This window comes from Zalophus californianus, chromosome 1, assembly GCF_009762305.2.
Source record: "Zalophus californianus isolate mZalCal1 chromosome 1, mZalCal1.pri.v2, whole genome shotgun sequence".
In the NCBI taxonomy this organism is placed as follows: Eukaryota; Metazoa; Chordata; class Mammalia; order Carnivora; family Otariidae; genus Zalophus; species Zalophus californianus.
In genome coordinates, this window is record NC_045595.1 from 97506512 (window position 1) to 97531946 (window position 25435).

The following is a 25435-nucleotide window of genomic DNA, read 5'->3' on the forward strand; positions in this document are numbered from 1 at the left end:
ACAGCTCCCACACAGCATCGAACCCCAGCACAGGGCTACTGCTGAGCACAGGGCTACTGCTGAGCACAGGGCATGGTTCAGCTGTACCGCAGACTGGCCCGATCCCAGCAGCAAGGGAGGCCACACCTGCAGAGGGGATCTGGGCAGAGTACCACAGTCTCCACTCCAGGTGGCAGAGCCAGTGCAAAGTACCTGAGTACAGGGAACCAGAAGGCCCCAGGACTGGAAAGAGACTGACAGTAAAAGGGTGGTAAAAATACACGTGACCAAAGCTGTCCATGTTGGGTGCACAGGAAGGGCACCCAGCGTGACATAGGATCACGGTGTCAGGAGAGGCTTCCTGGAGGAAATAACAACCAAGTTGAGATGTACAAGGCAAACAGAAGCTAGGCAGGTAAGGAAGAAAGAGAATGGGCTAGGCAGAGGGTCAGCAGCATAGGTCGTGGTCCTCAACTGAGGGCAATTCTGGCCCCCAGGGGACTTCTGGCAATCTCTGCAGACATTTTGGTTGTCATGATGGGGGAAATGCTACTGGCATCTAGTGGGTAGAGGCCAGGGATGCCGCTAAACATCTTACAGTGCACAGCACAGCCCCCACCACAAAGAACCATCTGGCCCAGAATGTCCATACTGTCACAGTTGAAAAATCCTGCCCAGCTAAAAGCCTGGAACGAGAGGCCTAGCACTCAGGCACAGAACAGAGTGACTCTGCAGCTGCTTAGAATGCAGAGTCACAGGGTTGGAAGGGGGTGACAGCCGGTGAGTATAGCAGATGTCAGTCCCTAGGAGGCTGGAGGAGTCCAACAAGGGCATTCCAACTCAGCGCCTAGGGTGTTGGGGAGCCACTGAAGGCTTTCGGGCAAGAAAATGACAAAAGCAGCTTTGGAAGGACACTCAGGAAGAAGGAGCCGGGATGAGAGTAAACAGGAGGGAGTGAGGCAGAGGGCCTGGGACCTGGAGGGGCCCTGGCAACACATTGTCCAGGGAATTGTAAGAGCGAGGAGAGAGAGGCTCCGGGGGCGGCAGGAGGGGACTGTCATGCAGGATGATATGATCAGGGACCAAAAAGTTGCATCATCGTTGTTGGTATGGACACATGTTGGAAGCTCAGAGCATCCATCCAGATCGAGTGCAGCTGATGAAATACGGTCCTCAGGGTCCACAGGGCCAACCAGAGAGAAGAAGTGTGTGTGCCAGTCCTGGCTCTGCCACTTCCTGTGGCTGCTGGGACAGATGCACAGGCTGACCCCTCTCGTGGGATGCCTGGCCCTAGGGACACTGAGGACTGAGGGCCAACTCGTGCTCTACATGCCAAGCCATGCAGAGTGCCTTCCATTAATTGGCACAGACATGCCACTTAGTCTGGCCATAGCCTTGCGCTTGACCCCAGGCAAGTCATGCCTCTTCAGTGAGCCTGGTTAATACCGCCTGCCTCTGAGGTTTGATGAGAAGATTAAGAAGCAAGGCAGATAAATGTCTAGCAGATGGTCAGCCCTTGGTAGGCACTCAAAGAATGATTGCTCTGATTATTCTACGAAGCCAAGTACCAGACCCCTCGGTCACAATCCCTTCTGTTGCACTGTTTCTGCCTCACCTGTCAGCACTGTAGCTTCTCAGGTGACCTTTGCACCTGTGCTTTGCTCTCTGACAGGCACAGGGAGCCTGCAGGACCCCAGGGCTGCAGTGTATACAGTGGGGTGGGGGGCATGCAGCTCCCCTCTTGACCGAGCCAGGCAGGCACATGCAGTTGCCTTGCTTCTCACATCTTAGAGACACCATGGAAAATATGCCTCAGCCCGCTGCCGGAGAGATACGGGGAACATGAAACCACCAAAGAGCACACAACTCTTGATCTCTGCCCACGTGCCAGGCCCTGCCTTTCAATCTAATGGAATCTTAGAGGCTTTGGAGTTTTTCTTCTTGTGTAGCTCTCCTGCCTGAGACACCTGGAACCCAGACTTAGTGACCATGGTCTCTAACACCTGTTGAGGGCCCACTGTGTGCCAGGCTTTTGGGAGGTACTCTGTGTTTTATCGCTTTAATCCTTATCATGGCCCTGTGGAGTAGGAGCTGTGAGGCTCAGAGAGGTTGAGCCACCACCGAATGACGCCAGGCTAGACGGCTGTGGAAAGCAGTATTGCAGAAACCTCTCTTTTGGATCCCCTGCAGGGTCTCTCTGGCATAGGTGTCCTCCCAGGGGTGTCAGAAAGAGCAGGAAGCTGCATCTGGTGAGGTTCCTGCTGCACCTAGGAAGTGGCCGGCAGAAAGCAGACAGGGAGCAAAAGCAAGCCCTCTGGAGGCTGCAGCCTGGGGCTGAGCACGCAGGCGGAGCCTCGCAGCTAAATCCCCTGGGGTCTCAGGCCGCATTCCTCTGAGGTCTGCAAAGGCCACCGCTTAAAGGCGCAGAGGAGCAGCTGGGAACAAGAACAAAGCGGCCAGGCCCCCCTCGGAGGAAGGAAGGAGCGAGCCCCAGGAAACAGCTGATAGCGCTAAGCTCAGCTTGTTTTTTTCCTCTGCTCAACAGTTCTCCTGCCACGGCAAACAAAAGATGTACATTCTGATTCCCTCTTCTGTTTGGATTGTGCTGTCGAGTGGATCTGGTTTGTGATGAGCTGGGGGGAAGAGGCACCGCGGGCAGTTTCTTGCTCCGCTGGCCAGTTTGCTGGGCCACCACCGACAAACGCAGAGAGCTTCCTTTTCTGCATCTTTCTCCCCGCCTGGTCATCAAATCCAGCTTGGCCTGGACACACCGGGGGCATGATGCTGCCGTTTCTTCTAATTAAGCTTGCCACCTTTTCAGATTCAGTGGGAGCCGGAGGCTTACTGGTGACCTTGACCTTGAAGGACTGGCAACATACACCTGCACGAATTCACACACACACTTTTTCATGGATATATAAAACTATTAAGATGTGAACTGTGCCCTCTCAGTCCCTCTGAAAGGCCCCTCCCTGTTCTCAGCACTGCCAAGGTCACAGTCCACTGCTGCCCACAGTCACACTGGGGCTGTTCAGAGGACAGAATCCACCCAGCCTGGCCTTGCCACTGGGCTCCCATGGGCCCAGGGGTAAGCATGACAACAGCTACAGGGTCAGTGGAAGCCAGCATCCAACAGCAAGAACAATGTAAGGGGTGTCTGCATGGGTCCAGACAGGCTGGCTCCGATCCTGATCCCACCCTAGGGTGTTCATCCTCCTCAAAGTTTCAGCACTTGTAGGTGTCCGGTGGTCCTGATGGGCCTAAGCAATACACACGCGGTAACTGTAGTAGTTGTACTTCTTGCTGCCCCCCTGGGGGGCAATATGGAAGGAGGCGTTATTACTGGCTTCCTAAACCCTGTGAGGTCTGATGCTTGATGCCCTGCAATGTTGGGTATACCTTGTTTTGCCTGACCAGGTGTTGACTATGTGGGTCCATCAAAAGGCACTATAAAACAAAAGCAAAACAAAATGAAGGAAACGGAACAAAAAAATATATACAGAAACCTCCTCTAAGAGTTTTGTGGCTGCTGACACTTGAGTGATCCCTCTAGCCCTGACAATGGCCGTTCTGGTCACATGGACTGAAAGTGACTTTTTTGATGACACAGAGACTGATGTGTGGAGGCCCTTTGTAACTGCAGGAGTTAAACTGAGCTGTGAGAGGTCAGCGTGGTTGGACCCTGCCCCATGCTGCTTGGCCCGTTCTCTCCTCCTACCCCACTCTGAGGAGGCAGTTCACATGCAGAAGACAAATGGCATAAAGGGCAGGCAATTAATTTTTTCAGCTGGAGGCTGCGATGGAATTTGGGTGCTTAGAGTCTGGCGTGTGCCTCTAATTCCATTCTTCTCTGTGAAATAGCTCCACTCCTTAAGGAGGTGGTGCCCTTCAAAATTCCATCACTGACATTTTCTGTCTTTAGGGCCAAGAGGTAAATTTAGTCCTGCAAATTATTTGGAAGGGATCTAAAGCTACCCTGCATGCTGTCTTGTGCTCTTTCCATTACACCAAGAGACTATAGTGCTGTAAAGATGGCAAGCTGATTCTTCATTTATTTCCCTGGGGAGGGAGCAAGGTGGTCCCGGAGCATGGCTCGGGATCTGGTTCCCTCCTCCTAGCAATCTCTGTAGTGTGGAGCAGCCCAGCCAGCCTGATTAGCAGAGATACAGGCAAAGGATGTTGGGAAAAGGGGAAGGGAAGCAACTTAAGCAGGAATGGACCAAGATGAGGTCTTGGTCCTTGGTAGATGGGGAGATGGAAGGAGAGGACTCTAAGGAGAGAAAAAAAAATCCTGAAGGGAACTTGGAAGGGTAAGAAAAAGCCACATCACCTACTTCCAAAGAGGCAGTGTAATGTCGTGGTTCTAAGTGCAGAGCTCTGTGTGAATCTTGGGTGGGTGACCTTGGGCAAGATTTAAACCCTCTGTAGTTCAGTTTTCTAATCTGTAAAATGGGAGATAAAAATAGTTTCTATCTCATAGGGTTATCATAAAGATGAAACAAGGGATGCCTGGGTGGCTTAGTCAGTTAAGTGTCTGTCTTCGGCTCAGGTCATGATCCCAGGGTCCTGGGATCGAGTCCTGCATTGGGCTCCCTGCTCAGCAAGGAGTCTGCTTCTCCCTCTGCCTGCTCTACCTGCTGTTCCCCCTGCTTGTGCTCTTTCTCTCTCTCTCTCTCTCTGACAAATAAATAAATAAATAAATAAATAAATAAATAAATAAATAAAATCTTAAAAAAATAAAGATGAAACAAGAAATTCACATAAAGCAATTGAGAAAGTATTTGGCATGTAATGAGCACTTAATAAGCATTTTACATTGTTATTTCCAATTTTTCCCCTAGCTGCGTCTCACATCCTTTGTTTAGGACAAGGCATGTTCTCCACTTTCACCCTATACCTTCTACTGAGCAACTGATATTTATCTGGTGTCCCAGTTAACTATTTTAATCACTAAAGTCACTTGCTTCTGAAATCTGCTCATTGGAAGGGTGCCACACACAGAGCAAACTCACAATCAGTGTTGCTAAGTAGAATTTACCAATCACCACTGTCTGAACTGCAGCTGGATGTTGTTTGTAGTCTTTCTCCCTGCTTCTCCCACTCCAGCAGAAGAGATTGAACCAGAGAGAAGCTGGACGCAGGAACATAAAGTCCAACTGAGAGTTGTAGAGCATGAAATACTATGTGACGTGGAGAGACCCTCAGTCCCCTCCCCACCTTAGCTCCCAGAATGACAGCAAGCAGGCTGACCCCTCTCAAGTGGGGTATTGGAGCATATCTCTCTCCGAGGAAATGGAGTAGCCTAACACAAAAGGTCTGTGGGTACTCACAGGTGGGGCCCCACTGAAATGGCTTGGTGAGATCACTCTACAGTGAAGTCCATCAGTTGACAAGCTTCTTGTCAGCTTTTTGGTGTTACATTCTTAAATACAAGTAGTCAAAGATCACTTGTTATTTGAAGGAACCCTCCAAAATGAAAGACTATGCAAAAACAAACAGAAGAGAGAAGCTTATAGAAAGTAGGAACAATGCAATGAATAGAAGGTACCATTTTTTAAAAATGTATAATTAATATCTTATGAGATTTAAGAGAAGATATTGCATCCATGAAGCAAGAACAGATGCTAGAAAACAGGGAACATTCAGAGAAGAAAAAGGACATTTGGAAATAAAAAAATTCACAATAAATTTGCAGGACAACATGGATAAATCTCAAAAACATTATGTTAAAAAAAGGAGTCAGACACAAAAGAGTATCTACCATACAATTCCATTTACATGAAATCCAAGAACAGACAAAATTAATCTATGGTGACAGAAATCAGAAAGTGGTCGCAGGAAGTAGAGAGGAGAATGGACTAGAAAGAGACACAAGAGGACTTTCTGGGTGGATGAAATGTTCTATATCTTGTTTGGGTGGTATTTATGTGGGTGTATTCAATTATCAAAATTTACTGAACTGAACATCTACGACCTGTGCACACTATTCTATGTTAATGATACTTTAATAAAAAACATTTGCAGAAATGAAATTTCAGTAGAAGGATTAAGCCTCTAGATCTAGCTATTAATTCACAGGAAATACAAAGAATAGAGGAACATGTTAAATGACACCACAGGGAGGCAGTCAGCAAAATCTGACCTGGGGCACTCTAGAATTTAGCCAGCTTTTCCAACAAAATCTTCCAGTGGGCTGGGGAGGCAGACAGATGAGGAACTTATAGATTCACAGAGATTAAAGAGACATACCAAACAATGACACTGTGTGAACTTTGTTTAGATCCAAATTTAAGCAAACTATTTAGAGGACAATTTTATAGCACAATTGGAGAAGTGTAAACATGTCCAGACATTTGATAATGTTAAAGAATTTTTGATATTTTTAAAGCGAGATAATGATATTGTAGTGCTTTGGTTTTGTTTGTTTGCTTTTAAGTGGCCTTACCTTTTAGAGACTCATAGTGAAATATAAATGATGATGTCTAGGAGAGTCTGGGCCAGTGGGAGTGGGTAGGGGACACAGATGAAACAAGACTGACCATTTGTTGATAATTCTTGAAGCTGAGTGTAGCATATACTGGGTTTATTATTCTAGTCTCTCTTTTGTATATGTTTGAAATTTCCCATAATAAAATACTTAAAAAAAATAGAAGAGTTGGGGAAAAAATAGAGGAAGTTCTCCTAGAAAAAATAAAAAAAGGAAATCCTAGAAAAAGACAAAGAGATGGAAAATAGAAGCAAAAGATAAGAAGCATAGGGGATATGTTCAAGATTTCCAAAAACAAAAAGAGAGGAAAGAAAATGGAAGGGAGAAAATGATCAAAGAAATATTATGAGAAAGTTTCCTGATTCTGACAGCCATTAGATCCTGGATTGAGTGACCTGCCAGTAGCCAGCATCACAAATGAAAAAAGCCCCATACCAAAGTACATCGTGGAGAAATTTCATCAAGTTGGTGTACTGGGCCACAAACCTCACACACCTTCTGACAGTCCCTCTCTGCCTCTTCTCTGTCTCCTGGACAGCACCCTGTTGGCTCCACTTGTAGGCTGACTTGTACCTCCTCTTTTAGAATTGGAGGAAATATCAGACTGCAATGTGAATCCTGGTTTCTAGCAAGCTGCTGAAGGTCTGGATGATATCTGGAAATACAGACAATTTAGCTTTTGGGTAATCCTTGACTAATGGAAATAGGAGATGGGAGGGAGCTGGGTAGATGGATTCCCTCTTCTTCACTCTCCCCTGTAGTTCTTCTTTATGACCCTTCTAGAAGATTCTATTGTGCCTGATGGACCAACAGCCACCTGGTAATGCCTGGCATCGCATCCCCTTCCCTCACTCCTTTTCCCCTCCACATTCTTTTTTTTTTTTTTTTAAGATTTTATTTATTTGAGAGAGAGAGTGAGAGCACGAGCGGGGGGAGGGGCAAAAGGAGAGGGAAAGGCAGACTGCTCACTGAGCAGAGAGCCCACAACACAGGGCTGGATCCCAGGACCCCGGGATCGTGACCTGAGCCAAAGGCAACGCTTAACCGACTGAGCCACCCAAGGGCCCCCTCCCGCTGCATTCTATTATAAAAACTTTCAAACATATAGGAAAGTTGAAAGAATTTCACAGCAAGCACCTGTATACCCACTACCTACCTGCTTACCATGAACATTTTGAACAGCTTTATTGAGATATAATTTAAATACCGTAAAATTGACCCATTTAAAGTATACTATTCAGTGGGTTTTAGTATATTCATAGAGCAATGCAAACATTATCACAATTTTAGAATCTTTTCTTCACCCCAAAAAGAAACCCCCTGCCCTTTAGCAGACACTCCCACTCCCCCTGTCCCAACCCTAAGCAACCACTAATCCACTTTCTGGCTCTATAGAATTGCCTGTTTTGGACATTTTATATAAATGGAAACACAATACGTGGCCTTTTGTATTTGGCTTCTTTCACTTAGTGTAATGTTTTCAGGGTTCATCCATGCTGTAGCATGTATTAGTACATTCCTTTTTATGGCCAAACAATATTCCATTGTATATCATTAATATTTTTTTAGATTCACTTTATCACATGTCTCTCCATCCCTCTATTGATCCATTAATTTGTCTTATATCTTTTATGTATTTCTAAGTAGGCTTACTCCCCTTTTTCCACAACCCTCAGCACCTTTGCCTTGCACACCTCTCAAAGCTCATATCACATGGTCGCCTTAGGTACAAAGGAAGCTGAAAGATGGAGTGCTCAGCCTTCTGACCTCTCTGGTAGAGGGGTACAAGGGAAAAGGGGGACTGGGAATAAATTTTTGCTATTTTGGCATACAGTATTTCTCAGTCTCATCTACATCTCTTCCTCTAGTCTCCCCTCCCACCATTGCATCCCACAGATCTTGTGTTCCAGAAATGCCAAATTCCTTCAAGCTCCTTGAACACCCCACATTATTTCTGGCTCCATCTCTTGCACATGCTCATTAGCTGGCTAGCCTGCTCTGGGGGACAGATTCTTCCCTCATGATTCAGCTCAGCTATCACTCTTCAGTGAAGTATCCCCAACACACACACACATACACACCCTCTCACCTCCCTGTGCTTTTTTTATACTCCCATTACAGCATTTACTGTACTCTATTTAATTAACCTTTCGACCTGTCTCCATCAGCCTGTAAATCCTGAAGGGCAACGGCCAGGTATCATGTGTCTTGGCATCCCTAGAACTCACTGCAGGGCATGGTTCAATACTGGTTGCATAGTGAATGGAAAACATCTGGTTACCATCTTTACTGTTGTTTAACAAACATTTTGTTGGGTATGAACCACATGAGGCCCTATAGTAAGTTCCTAGTTTGGATACAAAGTCGAGTAAGACTACATCCTGGGCCTCAGGGGAACCTACAGGACCCTTCTGTCTGGATAAATGCAAAACTAGACAAGGTGCCAGGACAACAGATGTAAACTGGGACTGTACTGGGCAAACCAGAACATATGGTCACCCAAATTATATATCAGCTTCTATGAAAACAGCAGTACCATGCTGACTCATGCCCGGCCTGTCAGACCCAGTCACTTCCAGAACAGGCCAATTACTTCTCATTAGTGCTTGGGTCATATATGCTTTTCACTGTTACCCATGTAGAAATTAACCATGAAACTTAATATTCCTATGGCATTATATATATAATGCATATAAAAATATATACTTAAGCAATTAGAAAAAAATCACCCGATAAAAAACTAAAAACACTTTCCAGCCTTTTTTGATGTACTGGAATGCATATTTGTAATCAGTGTGTGATATCCATTTTATATATATATATGTATATATATGTATACATATACATATATATATATTAACAATAGATTCTAGTCTGTTGTCTTTATTGACGGGCTTTTGGAGGTTTCCAGCTTGTGACCATTATAAATAATGGAGCTATGAACATCTCTATGTAGATTCCTTTTTCTTTCTTCTGAGTCATTTCTTGGAGGTATATACTCCAAGATGAAGTAACCTGGTTGAAGGAGAGGAACAGTTGGTACATATTATTTTCTGTGACTCTATATCTTACTGCTCTCCTAAAAGTCTGGGTCAATTTGTAGAGCACATCTGTTTTTCACAACTCTGCCAATAATTTATATGATCATTTTTATGTACTAATAGAAGCCTATTGTCATTTTAGGGTGTTCTTTGAATTTTTCCTTTTTTTTGCTTTAAAGATTTTATTTATTTATTTATTTATTTATTTATTTGAGAGAGAGAAAGCACAAACTAGATGAGGGGCAGAGGGAGAAGACTCCCCGCTGAGCAGGGAGCCTGTCATGGGGCTCAATTCCGGGACCCCAGTATAATGACCTGAGCCAAAGGCAGACAGTTAACCAACTGAGCCACCCAGGCACCCCAGGTGTTCTTTGAATTTTTAATTGCTGCAGAGATTATACATTATACTTTAACCAAAAACAAGTTAGTTTTTGGAAAACATGTGTTTGTGTGTGTGTGTGTTTGTGTGTGTGTGTGTGTGTATGTATATATATGTATATTTTATAATTACAAGGTATGTTATAGATATTCATTAAATATTTATTGGGGGCACCTGGTGGCTCAGTCAGTTAAGTGTCCAACTCTTGATTTTGGCTCAGGTCGTGATCTCAGGGTTATAGGATCAAGCCCCGTGTGGGGCTCTATGTTTGGCTTGGAGTCAGCTTGAGATTCTTTCCTCCCCCACCCTCTCCCTCTGCCTCTCCCCTTGTGTACACACATACTCTCATTCTCTCTCAAATAAGTATATAAAATATTTTCAAAAATTTGTCAAATTAATGAATGTATTAAAATAACACATTCACAAAAAGACAATAACTGCATGATTCCCCATACATGAGGTACCTAGAGTAGTCAGATTAGTAGAGACAGAAAGTAGAATGGTGGTTGCCAGGGCCTAGGGAGTGGGGGCAATGGGGAGTTGTTGTTTAATGAGTATAGAGTTTCAGTTTTGCAAGATGAAAGGAGATCGAAAGTGATTATGGTTGCACAACAATGTGAATGTACTTAATACTCTTGAACTGTACACTTAAAAATTATTAAGATGGGGGGCGCCTGGGTGGCTCAGTCATTAAGCGTCTGCCTTCGGCTCAGGTCATGATCCCAGAGTCTTGGGATTGAGCCCCGCATCAGGCTCCCTGCTCGGTGGGGAGCCTGCTTCTCCCTCTCCCACTCCCCCTGCTTGTGTTCCCTCTCTCGCTGTGTCTCTATCAAATAAATAAAATCTTTAAAAAAATTATTAAGATGGTAAATTTTAAGTTATATGTATAAATATATATTTTTTAACTCAATGGTCATTTGGTATGTATTGTCAGTACAAATGTGCCTACAAAATATAGTCATGCATGTTAAATGAATTTTCATGTGTGGAATTTTTTAGATTAAAATGACTGTGCTAATTTTTCAGTGCAGGGATAGGCAGAGATGTGTGATATTAATATCGTTATATAGCAAATAGAGTAAGAATCACAGACCAGATAATATATGAACATTCAATATTAGCAATAAAGTGTTCAACCTTTAAAACCATGCATCTAATTTTCTATTATCTGTGAATAAAATACAGAGGCAGAGCTTACGGGAATCACAGAGACATCCACTTGAACTTTTCACCTTAATGATGAAATGAGGGGCTAGGTGACTAACTCATTTCAAGAGCAGCCTCATCCGTCCCTTTATTTTATTTATTTATTTATTTATTTATTTATTTATTTATTTATTTATTTATTTATTTCTTAAACTCCATGCCCAGCATGGACTCACGACCCTGAGAAGACCTCAGTTGAGATTAAGAGTCAGTTGTCTCAGTAATGGGTATTAAGGAGCGCATGTATTGCATGGAGCCCTGGGTGTTATATGCAGACAATGAATCCTGGAACACTACATCAAAAACTAATGATGTACTGTATGGTGACTAACATAACGTCATAAAAAATAAATAAATAAATAAATAACATATTAAATTATATCCATAAGAAAAAAAACACAAAGTACGTGATTTCATTAAAGATGATAGGTTGTCATTACTTTACTGAAAAAAAATATTTTAAAAAAAGTCAATTGTCTGAACCACCCAGGCACCCCTCATCTGTCCCTTTTATAATGCACTCCAGCTAAATCCTCTTGGCTAGAATGGATGACATGGCCTACCCCAGCTACCCCAGAGGATGCTAGGAAAGCAGAGACTAGAATAGGTTAGACACATTGCCACCCCAAATACTTAGGATTCACTTAACAAAGAAAGAAAAGGAGAATGGGTATTGGATAGGCAATCAGCAGCATCTGTTACACTCACATTAGTGTTTTTGTTTTGTTTTGTTTCTTGTTTGGGGTGTTACAGGCTGGAACCAATGGTTATATGGCTCCTGAAATCCTAATGGAAAAAGTGAGTTATTCCTATCCTGTGGACTGGTTTGCAATGGGATGCAGTATTTATGAAATGGTTGCTGGACGAACACCATTCAAAGATTACAAGGAGAAAGTCAGTAAAGAGGATTTAAAGCAAAGAACCCTGAAAGAAGAGGTCAGATTCCAACATGATAACTTCACAGAGGAAGCAAAAGATATTTGCAGACTCTTCTTGGCTAAGAAACCAGAGCAACGTTTAGGAAGCAGGTAAACTACCATATAACAGAGGTAATTAGCAGTGTCAGCATTGTCCACAGGTTTGGATTGATGACGAGGACTTGGGCTTAAGTATTATTATTTTTCCTATTATTATTTGCATATTATATGGTTAAGTGTTTCTGATATTTTCAGACACTGTGAGCACTTGATGTGGAATGATCTCCAAGATATATTTTAAAATAAAGTGAGGTGCAAAACAGCATACAAGAAAGAAAGAAAGATAGAGAGAGAGAGAGAGAGAGAGAGAGAGAGAGAGAGAGAAAGAAAGAAAGAGAAAGAAAGAAAGAAAGAAAGAAAGAAAGAAAGAAAGAAAAAGAAAGAAAGAAAGAAAAAGAAAGAAAGAAAAAGAAAGAAAGAAAGAAAGAAAGAAAGAAAGAAAGAAAGAAAGAAAGAAAGAAAGAAAGAAAGAAAGAAAGAAAGAAAAGAAAAAGAAAGAAAGAAAGAGAGAAAGGAAAGGGGAAAAGAGAAGAGAAAAGAAAAGAAATCTATAATTCAAATAGTTGCATAGAATATTTTGGGCAGAGTATACAAAGAATGTATATGATTGATGGTCTCTAATAAAAAGAAATTAGGGGCAGGTGACAGGGACGTAAATGAAGATTTTTACTCTATAACCCTATTATCTCCTGAATTTTGAATTGTGGATGAATGATTAAAAAATGAATACAATTAAAACTTAAAATAAATCCCATCAGTACCAGGGCACTTTCTTTTTGAAGAAAGTCGAGTTTTATTGCTTACAGGGAATAATAAGATCAAGCTATTTTAGAAGAAACAAAATAAGTAAAAGCTGACCTGTAAAAAGGCCCTTGGCAGTGGGTAACTGTTATATAGAGAAAAAACCAAGGGCTTTAGATTCGCAGACATAGACTCCCATCCCAGCTCTGTATGTCCTTTTACCTCAAGCAATTGAATTACATTCTCAGAGTCTCAATATCCTCATGTATTAAAATGGGGGATTTATGGGTATAATGATTAATTTTATGACAACTTGACTAGGCCACCATACTCAGATTTTTGATCAATTATTCTAGATGCTTCTGTGCAAGTATTTTTTAGATAGTCTTAATATATAAATCAGTAGCCTTTGAGTAAAGGAGATTATTGTTCATAACATGGATGGGTCTCATCCAGTCAGTTGAAGGCCTTCACAGAAAAAGACTGACTTCCCTGGGAGAAGAGGGAATTCTGCAGGCAAACCACCTTTGGACTTGAACTGCAACTCTTCCCTGGGTCTCCAGCTTGACGGCCTACCTTGCAGGATTTGGACTTGCCAAACCTCTACACTTGTGCAAATCAATTCCTTAAAATAATCCATCCATCCTTCCTCCCTCCCTCCCTCCCTCAATCTCTCTTTCTCTCCCTCTCCATGTGTCTCTCATATACATGCACACATATTGTCAGGGAGAAAAAACTTCTCCTCTACCCTCTTAGAGGCCTGCAAACGAAACTAACAAAACACAGATTAGTAAGAGAAAAGACAGGCTTTTATTTATGCACCTATACAAGAGTTCACAGAAAAAATGTGACTGGGATCAGTTAGAATTATAGACCATCTTAACAGGGGAAGGGGAGGAGGAGAAGGGTACTTGCATGAAAACAAATAATTTCTTAGAATTGCTGGGGGGGAACGGCACTTATAGGAGAACCAATGACGTTTAGGAGAGAGAGACGGGCCCTTAGGAGAAGAGATGGGAGGTACGATAGTTTTGTGGCAGTGGCTGTTTAGGTGTGGAGCAGACTTCTGTCACTGGTGATAAGAGTCAATCTTTCCCGGTTCTAAAACTCCCAGAGAGAAGATTTATGAGTTGAGTTTTGGGGGGAGTCTCTGCTTCTAGGCAGATAAGGGGAGTTCAAAACCTGTATCGGTTGACTCGCAAATGCCTTCAGCTCAAAATAATTTTTATGCTACCGTGGTACATTCTGGACCCTTTCAACATCCTGTTAGTTCTGTTTCTCTAGAGAACCCTGACTTATACAGTGGGAAACTTTGAGGTTTAGATATAATATATATAAAGTAAGTGATAGCAATTATTACTAATTTGTTCTAAGAGAGATACCAGATAATATTTTGACTGAACTATGAGCTTGAATGTCTTAAATTTTGAATTTTCAAAATTTAAAAATATATACAAATATGAAAGCTACAACATGAAGTAATATGACTGATTTTTACTATTACCCCAGAACATGGGCAGTAAAATTACCCTCAATCTTCCAAGTAGCTGCTAGTGAAGGCTCTAGAACAAGGCTGCCTTAATTAAAAATATTAGAGTATGGAGGTAAGCTTTTAATTTTCGACCTCATTATTTTAAATAGCGAAACAAGATCCATTTGTAATGACTTTCAAAGCATGACAGACACCAAACTAAGAAATGAGTATTTTGAAATTTAACAGAAACTCTACATTTAAGTGAAGGAAAACGTGGAACTGATTTTTCTGTGTAGATTCCAACGTTGTTGCATTAGTGTGGTCAGAATAGGCCGCGTCATGATAACAAGCAAATCACAAAGTCTCTGAGGCTTGCAATGAAGAGAATTTTTTTCTCCCTCGCACAAAGTGCCTTATGGGTGCAGCAGCACTCCCTTCGGGTACCTCCCTTCGGAGCAGAGACTCAGAGAGCCAGGCTGCATCCATCTGACAGCTCCACTGGAACTCGTGGCTTCCAGTCGCTGTAGCGGACGAGAGCATAGACAACCTCGGGGAGCTTCGTACTGCCACTGGCCGGAAGTGACCCACTCGCGCGTCACTTACACTCACTTGTGTTTGCCCTGCGCAAGGTCCAAGGGTCTGGCTAGTGTTGTCTTCATTGTGCCCAGGGAGGAGAGGAGAACCGGAAATGGTGACCCCTGACCATCTCTACTGCCGGGGTTCTCAAGTGCAGGGAGTCTAAGAGGGCATCCCAACAGCGGCAGAGGCCGCAAAGAAAGAGAACCGTCTCTTCAGATGACCTCCCTGAAGGTGGCTTTGGGGAAAAGAGACAACTTGCCCGCTTGGTATGTTTGATTGAAAAATCTATCTTGACACTCTGTAAACACACTTTGGGTATAGAAAATGAAATATTGACAAACCTCTTCAGGAAAATGCCACCTTAAAGCACTGGATCATTGCCTGAGGTTGTTCCATCAAGCAAAACCTTTTTATAAAGCATCTGTTGTTGTGACTGTTTTGAATAAAACTGTTTACAACATTAGAGAAAAGGCATATAAAAACCAGCTGTTCGGTGAAAGAGAAAACCTTCCAACATTTTCATTTCAACTCTCTGTATTTTTTTTTTTAATTCAGATGAGATAATCTAGTGGTGTCCTTCAAAGCCAAGCAATGCCTACTCAACATGTTACACAGCAGAGAGGTCAAGTGCCCCCTCCCTCTTGCATTCACAAACATTTGAAATAAATTTTAAAACCCTTTTCCCTCTTTAGACATCACTGGAAGGATCTCCTCCTTTGTTTTCATAGGTCTGTGAATTAATTTTGTTTTGCAGAGAAGTTGAAAGCTTTAAAAAAATAATAAATTGCAAGCTTTTCTGAGCATCTCACAAGGGCTCCAGATAGAGTTTATGATGTTTTCTAATAAAATAAAAGCTGAAGATCACTTAAGCATTTTGCAGGTTTTCTTCTGATCAGTCAGTGCAGCAGAACAAGATCAACTAATCATGCAAGTCTCTGACTTAAGTGCTTCTCCAACACATAATTTCATACCAATACTAAAGATACTGTTCTTGGCAGACCAAACCCCACAGAGTGGTCTTCATGTATGGTCGGGTGGTATCTTTACTTCATTGACTATTATAAGAAAATCCATTGTAATCTCTATGTAGGGTTCAGTAACACAAAAGCTCCTATAAATGCTCTGAAATAGAACCTACTCCAATCAGCAGGAGAAGTCTTCCTGCAGCTGCCAGTTTGGCTAGGGCAGAAGATGTTGCCCCCATCAATAGCCTCTCTTATTTGTCCAAAGCGCACTGCCTAAGGATGGGCCAAAAGATCCCCGCATGAAGCAGCCCTGCAAGATCCAAGAGTAAAATAACATCCAGGCTATTTTTAATTATGGAACTGAGGTAAGAGTCATTAGTGCAAAAGATAAAGTGATCAAATTTGTCGTGGTCCAGACACTGAGTAAAAGGAATAGGGGAAAGCCTAATCTTTTGTTGTTAGCATCAGCAACCACAGACACTTAGTGAGAAAGGGCATTAAAGCATAGGCCCTGGCCTCCAGGGTCATCTAGTCAGGGTGCTGAGGAACATAAACAAAACCTTTAGTGGCCTGTTGTTCCCTTATCCTTTGCAGCTCGTTGCAAAAGGGCTGAAGTGGCCATCCCTGTTGGGCAAACCAAGGCCATTTGGGCCTGTTGCTTGAGGTGTTCCTTGAGAACTGTTCATACTGATGTCCAGACTGGCTTGGCAAGTTTCTCAAGGTTACTGAGCCCCTGGGCACTCTTTGTTTATCCAAGTTAAAGCTGCTCAGAGTGAGTTTAGGTTGCTCTCTTGACCTGTGGGATACTGTGTTCATGCCTGCTGGTGGCCATCAGGGTGGTACAAGCTCCTTCCTCATGGCACCTGGTCCCATTCCAGCTCCTTTGTTTTCTTTGAGACACAGAGTCTTGGGGTTATTCCTGATTTACATAGATGGAATTCTAGCTCTGTCCTTGTTCTGCCACATTTAAATTCTTTTTTAAAATTTTTTTAATTATTTATTGGCGAGAGAGAGAAAGAGACAGAGATAGCGAGAAAGAAAGAGAGCAGGAGCAGGGAGGAGAGGGAGAAGCAGGCTCCCCACTGAGCAGGGAGCCCAACAAGGGGCTCCATCCCAGGACCCTGGGACCATGACCTGAGCCAAAGGCAGACGCTTAACCGACTGAGCCACCCAGGCACCCCTCTATCCTTGTTCTGCTACATTTAAATTCTATCTGATACCCTCCCTACGACCAAAATCTGATACCTTAAAATGGTGAATGTTGCTGTGAAAATTATACCTGAATAAACCTAACTTAAGAGAAAAATTCATCTCTGAAGCTTTGAAGCTATCTCAGTAACCCTCCCTCAAGGCTCTGACTCTACAGGATGTAAACCACTCCGACATCGGTCAGTAGGTTCTAGTAGATAGCAAGCCTGCATTTTCCTTCCTTTAAATTGATGGAGACTTGGTGGCTTTGGGGAAAAAAGAGACAACTTGTAGTATCTCATGATACAGTTCTCCATTTCTGTTTTTCAGCTGGGTCATAATGAGATAAGTCCAAGGAGTCCTGCATCATTCTGGATGGGGCTAGGCCTGAACCACAGAACAACCCAGGGAATGGCTGGACATCAGAAGCCTACAGCTGGATTTCTCTTTTCCATAATAATATTTGATTACAATTTTCCTTTGAAAAATTCACCCATGTTTGGCTTTTTCAGATGCACAGCCATTTATGAATACAGAAGCAAGTGAAGAGGTTAAAAATACAATGAAAAGACAGACAGGCATTATTGTGATGGTTAAATGTGATAACATAAGTGCAGAGCTTAACTTTGTGTTAGCTGAGAGTAGGTTCTGGATAAATGCCAGTTATTCCCACTGTTATTATTAGTAATGTCATTACTGTGTTTAGAACTGTTAGATAGAGTCCACTGCAGTAATTATCTGACATAGTAGGGAATCTGTAAGGGGGCATATGGGAGAAATCCTCAATTCTTTTCCTAAAAATTTTTGATAACTGGAATAAAAGTAAAGGAAACCTATGAATGTGATTAATTTTTACCAAGGTTGATTTATGACAGAAATTGACTTTTCCCTAAGGGGAAACATTTCTTTCTTTTTCTTTTTCTTTTTCTTTTTTTTTTAAGATTTTATTTATTTAATTCAGAGAGCGAGAGAGTGAGAGAGAGCAGGAGTAGGGGGAGGGGCAGAGGGAAAGGGAGAAGCACTGCTCCCCGCTGAGCAGGAAGCCCGATGCGGTGCTCAGTCCCAGGACCCTGGGAACATGACCCGAGCCGAAGGCAGATGCTTAACCGACTGAGCCACCCAGGTACCCCTCTTTTTTTTTTTTAAGATTTATTTATTCATTTTAGAGAGTATACAGGGGGAGGGGCAGAGAGAGAGGAAGAGAGAGAATCTCAAGCAGACTCCCTGCTGAGTGTAGAGCCCAAGGTGGGATTCAGTCCCACAACACTGAGATCATGACCCATGCCAAAATCAAAAGTCAGATGCTTAACCAACTGAGCCACCCAGGTGCCCCCCTAAAGGTAGACATTTTTTTTTGTCAGACCAACATATCTACTCACATAAAAAGGAAAAAATCATTTGAATCTGATGCCACAATACAGCCCCCTTTTATTTCTTTAAAAACCTGGACTTAAGAGGAACCAAGAGAAATGTGTGGTAGGCTGTCCCTAGTGTGGTCCCCAAATATCCCCATCTCCTGTTATCCACACTCTTGTGTAATCCCTTCCCTTAAGGGTGGGATGGACTTATTCATTTGCTTCTAACAATATGGCAGAAGTGATGAGATGTCATTTCCAAGATTAGGTAGTAAAAAGACTGTGCCTTTTATCTTGGGCTCAGGGGAAAACCAGGTATAAAGTTATAAGGTAGCTTTGTGGAGAGGCTCATGTGGTGAGGGATGGAGACCTGCCAATAACTATGTGAGTGAGCTTGGAAGCAGATTTCCTCCCCTAGTCCCAGTTGAACCTTCAGATGAGACCACAGCACTGATGAACAACCTCATGAAAGACCTTAAGCCAGAGGCACCCAGTTAAGCCGTTTCTAGATTCTTGACCCACAGAAACTGAGATAATAAGTGTTTGTTGTTTTAAGCCGCTGAATGTTGGGGCAGTTTGTTACACAGCAATAGATAACTAATACAAGAGGTTACACAATTGGGAACATACATTTTCCCCCCTCTTATTCTAAGGCAAATACTGGCATAATTTCTAGCACAAGGAAAGAGGGCTTGTAACCAATAACCATAGTCTTGAGCATTGAATGTATGCTCATTCATGCTGCTAAAAATTACTAATGGATTTTTTTAAAGTCTTTGAAAGTATTGTGGCTGTTGGGGGAGGTAGGTGGAGCTCCTAATAATCATGTCATATGAAGACTGAGACAATATGGGTGCTGTTTTTTAGGATGTGAGTGGGGCTGTGTGTGGATAGACATGCTTCCCTTGTTCTATGTGACCCTGAAGGGTCTAGCAAAATGCAATGACTGGAAGTTGCAGGGAAGCAGGTTCTGGCCCCACTGAATTTTGCTTGTATTTCCACAAAACACTAAGAATAAAAGTCATGTCAACTACTTGACTCCAAAAATTAGACATGTGAAGGTTATCTGCAAACAATGAAAATGCTACTGTCTGCATAAGATGGAATGATTTTTTAAAATTGTGGGTGAAATTTAAAGTTATTATTTTTCCAAATTATTCTTTACGTCGTTATATTGTCTTTGCAATTAAAATGAAATGTATTACAGGAAAAGAATGCTAGACACTTTGTATTGTTAGAACATTTCCTGTTTTGGTTTGTTACTGTGTCTCAGGCTGACCATCTCCTTTCTTCACAGAGAAAAGTCTGATGATCCCAGGCAACACCCTTTCTTCAAAACCATCAATTTTGCTCGCCTGGAAGCTGGCCTAGTTGAGCCCCCATTTGTGCCAGACCCTTCAGTGGTTTATGCCAAAGACATCGCTGAAATTGAAGATTTCTCTGAGGTTCGGGGAATCGAATTTGATGATAAAGATAAGATGTTCTTCCAAAGATTTGCAACAGGTGCTGTCCCTATAGCATGGCAGGAAGAGATTATAGAAACGGGACTGTTTGAAGAATTGAACGACCCCAACAGGCCTGCAGGTTGTGGTGATGGTAATTCATCCAAGTCTGGTGTGTGTTTGTTATTATAAGTTGTTCTCTCCACCAGATAGGCAGCAGGAATCTCAGCTGACATAATCCTCGAATGTTCCTAACACATGAAAATCTGTTGAATGAGGACTGATCAATCAGGAGGGGCATTTCAACCATAGAACAATTCAAAGGACAGGTGAGCTCACCACTAGGACACATTTTTCTCCCTTCCCCCTCCCCTCCTCCCCCTCCCCTCCTCTTCCTCCCCCCTCCCCTCCTTTCCCCTCTCTCCTTCCCTTCCTCTTCTCTCCTTTCCTCTCCTCTCCTTCTTTCCTTCCTTCTTTCTCTCTCTCTCTTTCCCCCTACTTCTTTCTTCTTTCTCTCTTTTTTCATAAAGATGAGTAAAGTCTCAGTTTTCACTGAGGCCTGGGAAAAGGAACACTCAGGTTTATTTTGATAAACTAAAAGCATGAGCCCTCCACCATCACGTCCCTGATAATTACACAAAGTCCTAGGAATAGAGAATGGAACGTTGTGGTATACTCAGAAAATGAGCATTTGCAATTCTTGGTAAATAATCATTTTAGTTTTTCTTTGTTTATATCCTTTCTTCCCTTCATCTTTCAGTATTTCTTCTGCTTCTGTACTTATAAAAAGGATTTGGAAGCTGGAAATAAATGTTCCTGATATTCTCCCCCTAAAAAGGAGTGGATTGTAATATACTGGCAGTATTTTAAATTACAGAATAATTTTTAATTTACCGAGAGTCTCTTTTTCATATTTTTGAAATATTTTACCATTATAATGTTGAAGTATTTTAAATGGAAACATTCATGAGATCTGTGAATTAAGGTATTCTGTAAGTTGAGTCCTTTAGGTAACATGCCACAAATTTTAATGTAGCTACATGCTACATGTATTTTTCCACATGCCATTGGTTCCCAAACTTTGCTGAACTTTAGAATCACCTAGGGATCTTTTAAAAATACCAATATCTGACTCCTACCCCCATATTTTAATTGATCTGGGGGAGGCAGCCTGGGCATCTAGATTTTCAGAAGCTCCCCAGGTACTTCTGATGTGTGGCACGTTTGAGAACCAGAGCCATGTAGGCTGAAATGCTGTTATGTATGGGTTCCTATCTTGGTTGCTCAAAGTTTCAATTATACATTTGACAGCAACTTTTCAAATACCCAAAAAACATGTAATTTTGGCAATTGCAGTATATATGAAACTGAACATCATCTATATTCATCTTGTAGACTTTCCTGTCCTTGTACACGTTAGTTCTTCCCACATATCTTGTGAAGTAGACTCTTGGCTATTTCAAGACCTGAAGGAGAAATATGGCCTTTGGCAGCTGATTTGAACAAATGGTAGTCCTCAGTTCAAGTGGCTGCCCAGCCAGCACTTTCCTGTAGAATTAGCACTTCTCAAGAGCACAGCCAAAGTGAAAATTCTAAGGGTGAAAAAAAATATTCTGGACACAATTATAAATCTGAGATGATTATACTTAAAGAAAAAAGGGGGGGGCACCTGGCTGGCTCAGCTGGTAGAGCATGTGACCCTTGATCTGGGGTCCTGAGTTCAAGCCCCATGTTGGGCACAGAGCTTATGAAAAAATAATAATAATAAAATGAAATTTTAAGAAAGGATAAAAAACGATATATGTGTGCATAAGGAAATCTCACTCGTGCCAGTGGTGACAAACCTGGCTGAAATCATTTTAAAAGTTTTATCTCTTGAGTACAGGAGCCAAGAGTTGCAAAAACACTAGTCAAAAAATATTTGGTTAACTGGAACCCAGCCAACATTAATCCTCAACTACAAGACAGCATTAGCCATATCCTGCACAGTAAGTAAAAAGTACGAAATCATCTCAGACTTGAGTCCTGGGTTAGTGCACCTGCTACTCACCTTCCTGCTCATTCTCTATCCCCAGCAAGCTCTTGATACTCCAAATCCTGCCCTGGAGATACTGCAGAGTCCTGGGTCATCAAAGCCGATACAGGTGTGTCCAGCAGATTCTTTTCCTAAGCAAGGAAATAGATTAAAATTTGATGAAATTCGTAACACGTCTCTTGTAACAAAAAACAAATTCACAGTTAACAGAAATCCAACTAACCAGAGCATTCCAAGAGTAGAGGTCTTAGTATTTAGTTTTATACTTAGACATTTAAAAGTAATGTCTTATTGCATTGGTTCCTTAATGTGAATGTCTATTGCTTTTGATAAACTTTAATACAAATCTGTGTTTCATTTCTTAGAACTAACTCAGGAAAGTAATTGAGTAAGATAACTATATTCAAACAATCACCAAGTAAATATGTATTGAGCTAAGTTACACGTTGAGCCCCATCCTGGACATTTGGAGGACACCACTGAGAAATAAGACAACTGTCTAAGAGAGGCTATATGGTGTAGGGTAGAATGCAGACTCCTGTCATTGTTATTATTCACATTTTATTTTATTATTTTTTAAAGATTTTATTTATTTATTCATGAGAGACGGAAAGAGAGAGAGAGAATGAGAAGCAGAGGGAGAAGCAGGCTCCCAAGGAGCAGGGAGCCCAATGCGGGACTTGATCCCAGGACCCTGGGATCATGACCTGAGCCGAAGACAGACGCTTAACCTTCTGAGCCACCCAGGTGCCGTATTATTCACATTTTAAATGAGAAACTGGGGCACCTGGGTGGCTCAGTCAGTTAAGCGTATGACTTTTGATTTCAGCTCAGGTCGTGATCTCAGGATCATGGGATCAAGCCCAGCATCAGGCTCTGTGGTCTGTGGGGAGTCGGCTTGGGATTCTCTCTCTCCCTCTCCCTCTGCCCTCCTCCCCGACTCCCTCTCTCTCTGAAATAAATAAATAAATCTTCTTAAACAAATGAGAAACTGAAGCTCAGAGATGTTCTGTAGCTTGTCCAAGGTCACACAGCTTTTCAGGGAGGGGTGTAGCAAAGACTAGAAATAATGTATATGAAGCACATAGCACATGACTTGCATACTGTAGGGGCATAATAAATTGAAGACTATAGTGAGTAAGTAGCAGCAGGTCAAATGATTCTAGGTCAGGGAACACACTAGTAAGAGCTAAACTTGGCCACCTTAATTAAAAGGTCCAAAGGAGGTGAGAGAAGAGAGCTGCATCCCAGGGAGCAGTTTAAAAGGAAAGTTTTTATGCACAATGAAAGAAAAAACTAATTAGAATAAATGGAGACATTGGAGTCCATCCCAGGCCCCATCCTCATCACAGGCTAGGTACAGGACCTACCTGGGCCACTTCAGAGTGAGGGAGGCTTCTGGCTAAAGGGTGGGGCACATGAGAGACAGACCTGATCGGGGAGATTAAATATCAGAGATGGAGAGAAATAAGAGAATGCAGAGCCATCTGCGCAGGTCATGGGTGGGATTTAAGTAAAAACTTAAATAAGACGAAACCAGATGTTTCACCAAAAGAAGAAAGTGATTTTTGAAAGGGGATGATGCTTGCTTATTTTCCAAAAGTGAAATTGAGCTTATGTTTTATAGAAAAGTTTCATAAACATAATGAAACATCAGGGGAAACAAACACTTATATGAATGAGGTATTCAGACAAAGAACCAGAGTGAAGTCATCTTTATTCTTCCAGTTTGTCAGAGGTTATCTGGAATGTTTATTTCCTACAGGAGGAGATGGGTTTAAAGGAGATGGCTAAGCTGCAGGAAGGGACGTAGAGGTACCGTCAAAGCAGAAGGTATGCATAAGGTTTTCAAAGAAAACAGTGATGAATTCTTGAGTTAAAGATTGCACGCCACGAAGAGTTAAAAATACTCTCAATTGTTTATTTTCAATACCAGGTGTAAGATGTTTTTCATTTAGGTGACCAGGCATGGAAGTGAAAATTCAATTAATTGGCTTCTTAGAAATTACACGTCTTGAAATCATGAGAGTTTACCTGATCAATTTTTAAAGGTTATTATATTGTATGTATCATTAGGGCATTTTAATAATAAGACTTGATTTATGTAAATTGTTTGGACGTGAAAATACATAATCCTTGCTTCTTAAAGAGTTGTCCTAGACAGTTTTAAATCTTAAGAGTTTAAAAAAAAATTATACAAGGAAAAAAAATAAATGCAAGAAGGGGGGTGCCAGGAAGACTTATCATATTAGCCATTTTGATTATCAAAAAATTTTTCAAAGACTTACTGAGTTTTCTTGGATCATCTAGGATAAATACTTGCAGTTATTTAGGTTTAGTTATTTGTTCAATACATATTGCTACCTGCGTGTGCCAGGCTCCATTTTGGTTTGGGGAGAGATGCTTGGTTTTCTCCCTTTACGAATTTTAGATTGGAAAGTGCTTTTGTTGCCCCTGTGTGTCAGTAAACCTTTATATCTCTCTGGGTAGAGATGAATTTTGTTCTTCCCACTGACCACATTTTTATTTAAAAAAAATCAGGAAAAAAATATATTATTTAAAGCAAGTCAGGCTCCATCATAGCTGGACCTCGGTGTGTGGGGCATGCCCAGGCTGGCTCTGGCAATAATCAGTCCCTGAGGACTCCTTTCTGGCTGAAGGGTATCAGCCTGGATCCTGGGAGTTTCACCAGACCTGACTCCTGGTCTAAACCAGCAGAGTCCCCTTGGACAGAGCCAGCATTTGGTGCCTAAAGTTAGGTCAGATTATTGGTTCCACAAACTAGGCCATGAACTGTGGGGTTTCCTGGTGAGGTTTTACCAAACCTCAGAGAAATGAAAGCAAGTACAATGCAGCAAAGTTTCTCGTGCACTATTTACTTCAAAATATCTTTTTATGCAGCAGCTCTTTCTGCCATGGGTCCTATCCCTGTGCTTTATTTATTTTTTTTTTAAAGATTTTATTTATTTATTTGACAGAGAGAGAGAGAGACAGCGAGAGGAAACACAAGCAGGGGGAGTGGGAGAGGGAGAAGAGGGCTTCCCTCAGAGCAGGGAGCCGGATGCGGCGCTTGATCCCAGGACCCTGGGATCATGACCTGAGCCGAAGGCAGACGCTTAACGACTGAGCCACCCAGCGCCCCCTATCCCCATGCTTTAATAAAATCACCTTTTTGCGCGTACACACACACACACACACACACACACACACACACAAATCTTTTTATGAAGCAGCTGATATTTTATAAAAGTAAAATTGGAGACCCTCTGAACATCCCTCAAATTTTTTTTGAAATTTTACGGACCTGTGAGATTTCAAAATCTGGGAACCCCTGAACCAAATGACCTTGAACGCTCTGATTGTAAGGAAACATTTGTGCTTCAGTGGAAAACTGATGCATTGCCTGGAGGAGGATACGCAAACTTCTTCTGTAAAAGACCAGAGTGTAAATATTTTAGACTTTGCAAATGGCAACTACTTATCTCTACCTTTGTAATAGGAAAGCAGCCACAGATAATGCAAGAAGGAATAAGTATGGCTGTGTGCCAATAAAGTTTTATTTATAAAAAACAGGTAGTAGGACTAGA

At 42.0% G+C, this 25435-nt stretch overlaps 1 protein-coding gene across 1 annotated transcript in view; it reads left to right on the plus strand.

The window, feature by feature from the left end:
* GRK7 (G protein-coupled receptor kinase 7) overlaps nt 1-21318 on the plus strand; it is a 33144-nt gene extending 11826 nt beyond the window's left edge. The window contains exons 4-5 of the mRNA XM_027586187.2: nt 11846-12120; nt 19669-21318. Of these exons, the coding sequence (XP_027441988.1) occupies nt 11846-12120; nt 19669-20005 (612 nt within the window). The 3' untranslated portion in view covers nt 20006-21318. The remainder of the gene's footprint in view (nt 1-11845; nt 12121-19668) is intronic.
* The last annotated feature ends 4117 nt before the right edge of the window (nt 21319-25435 follow it).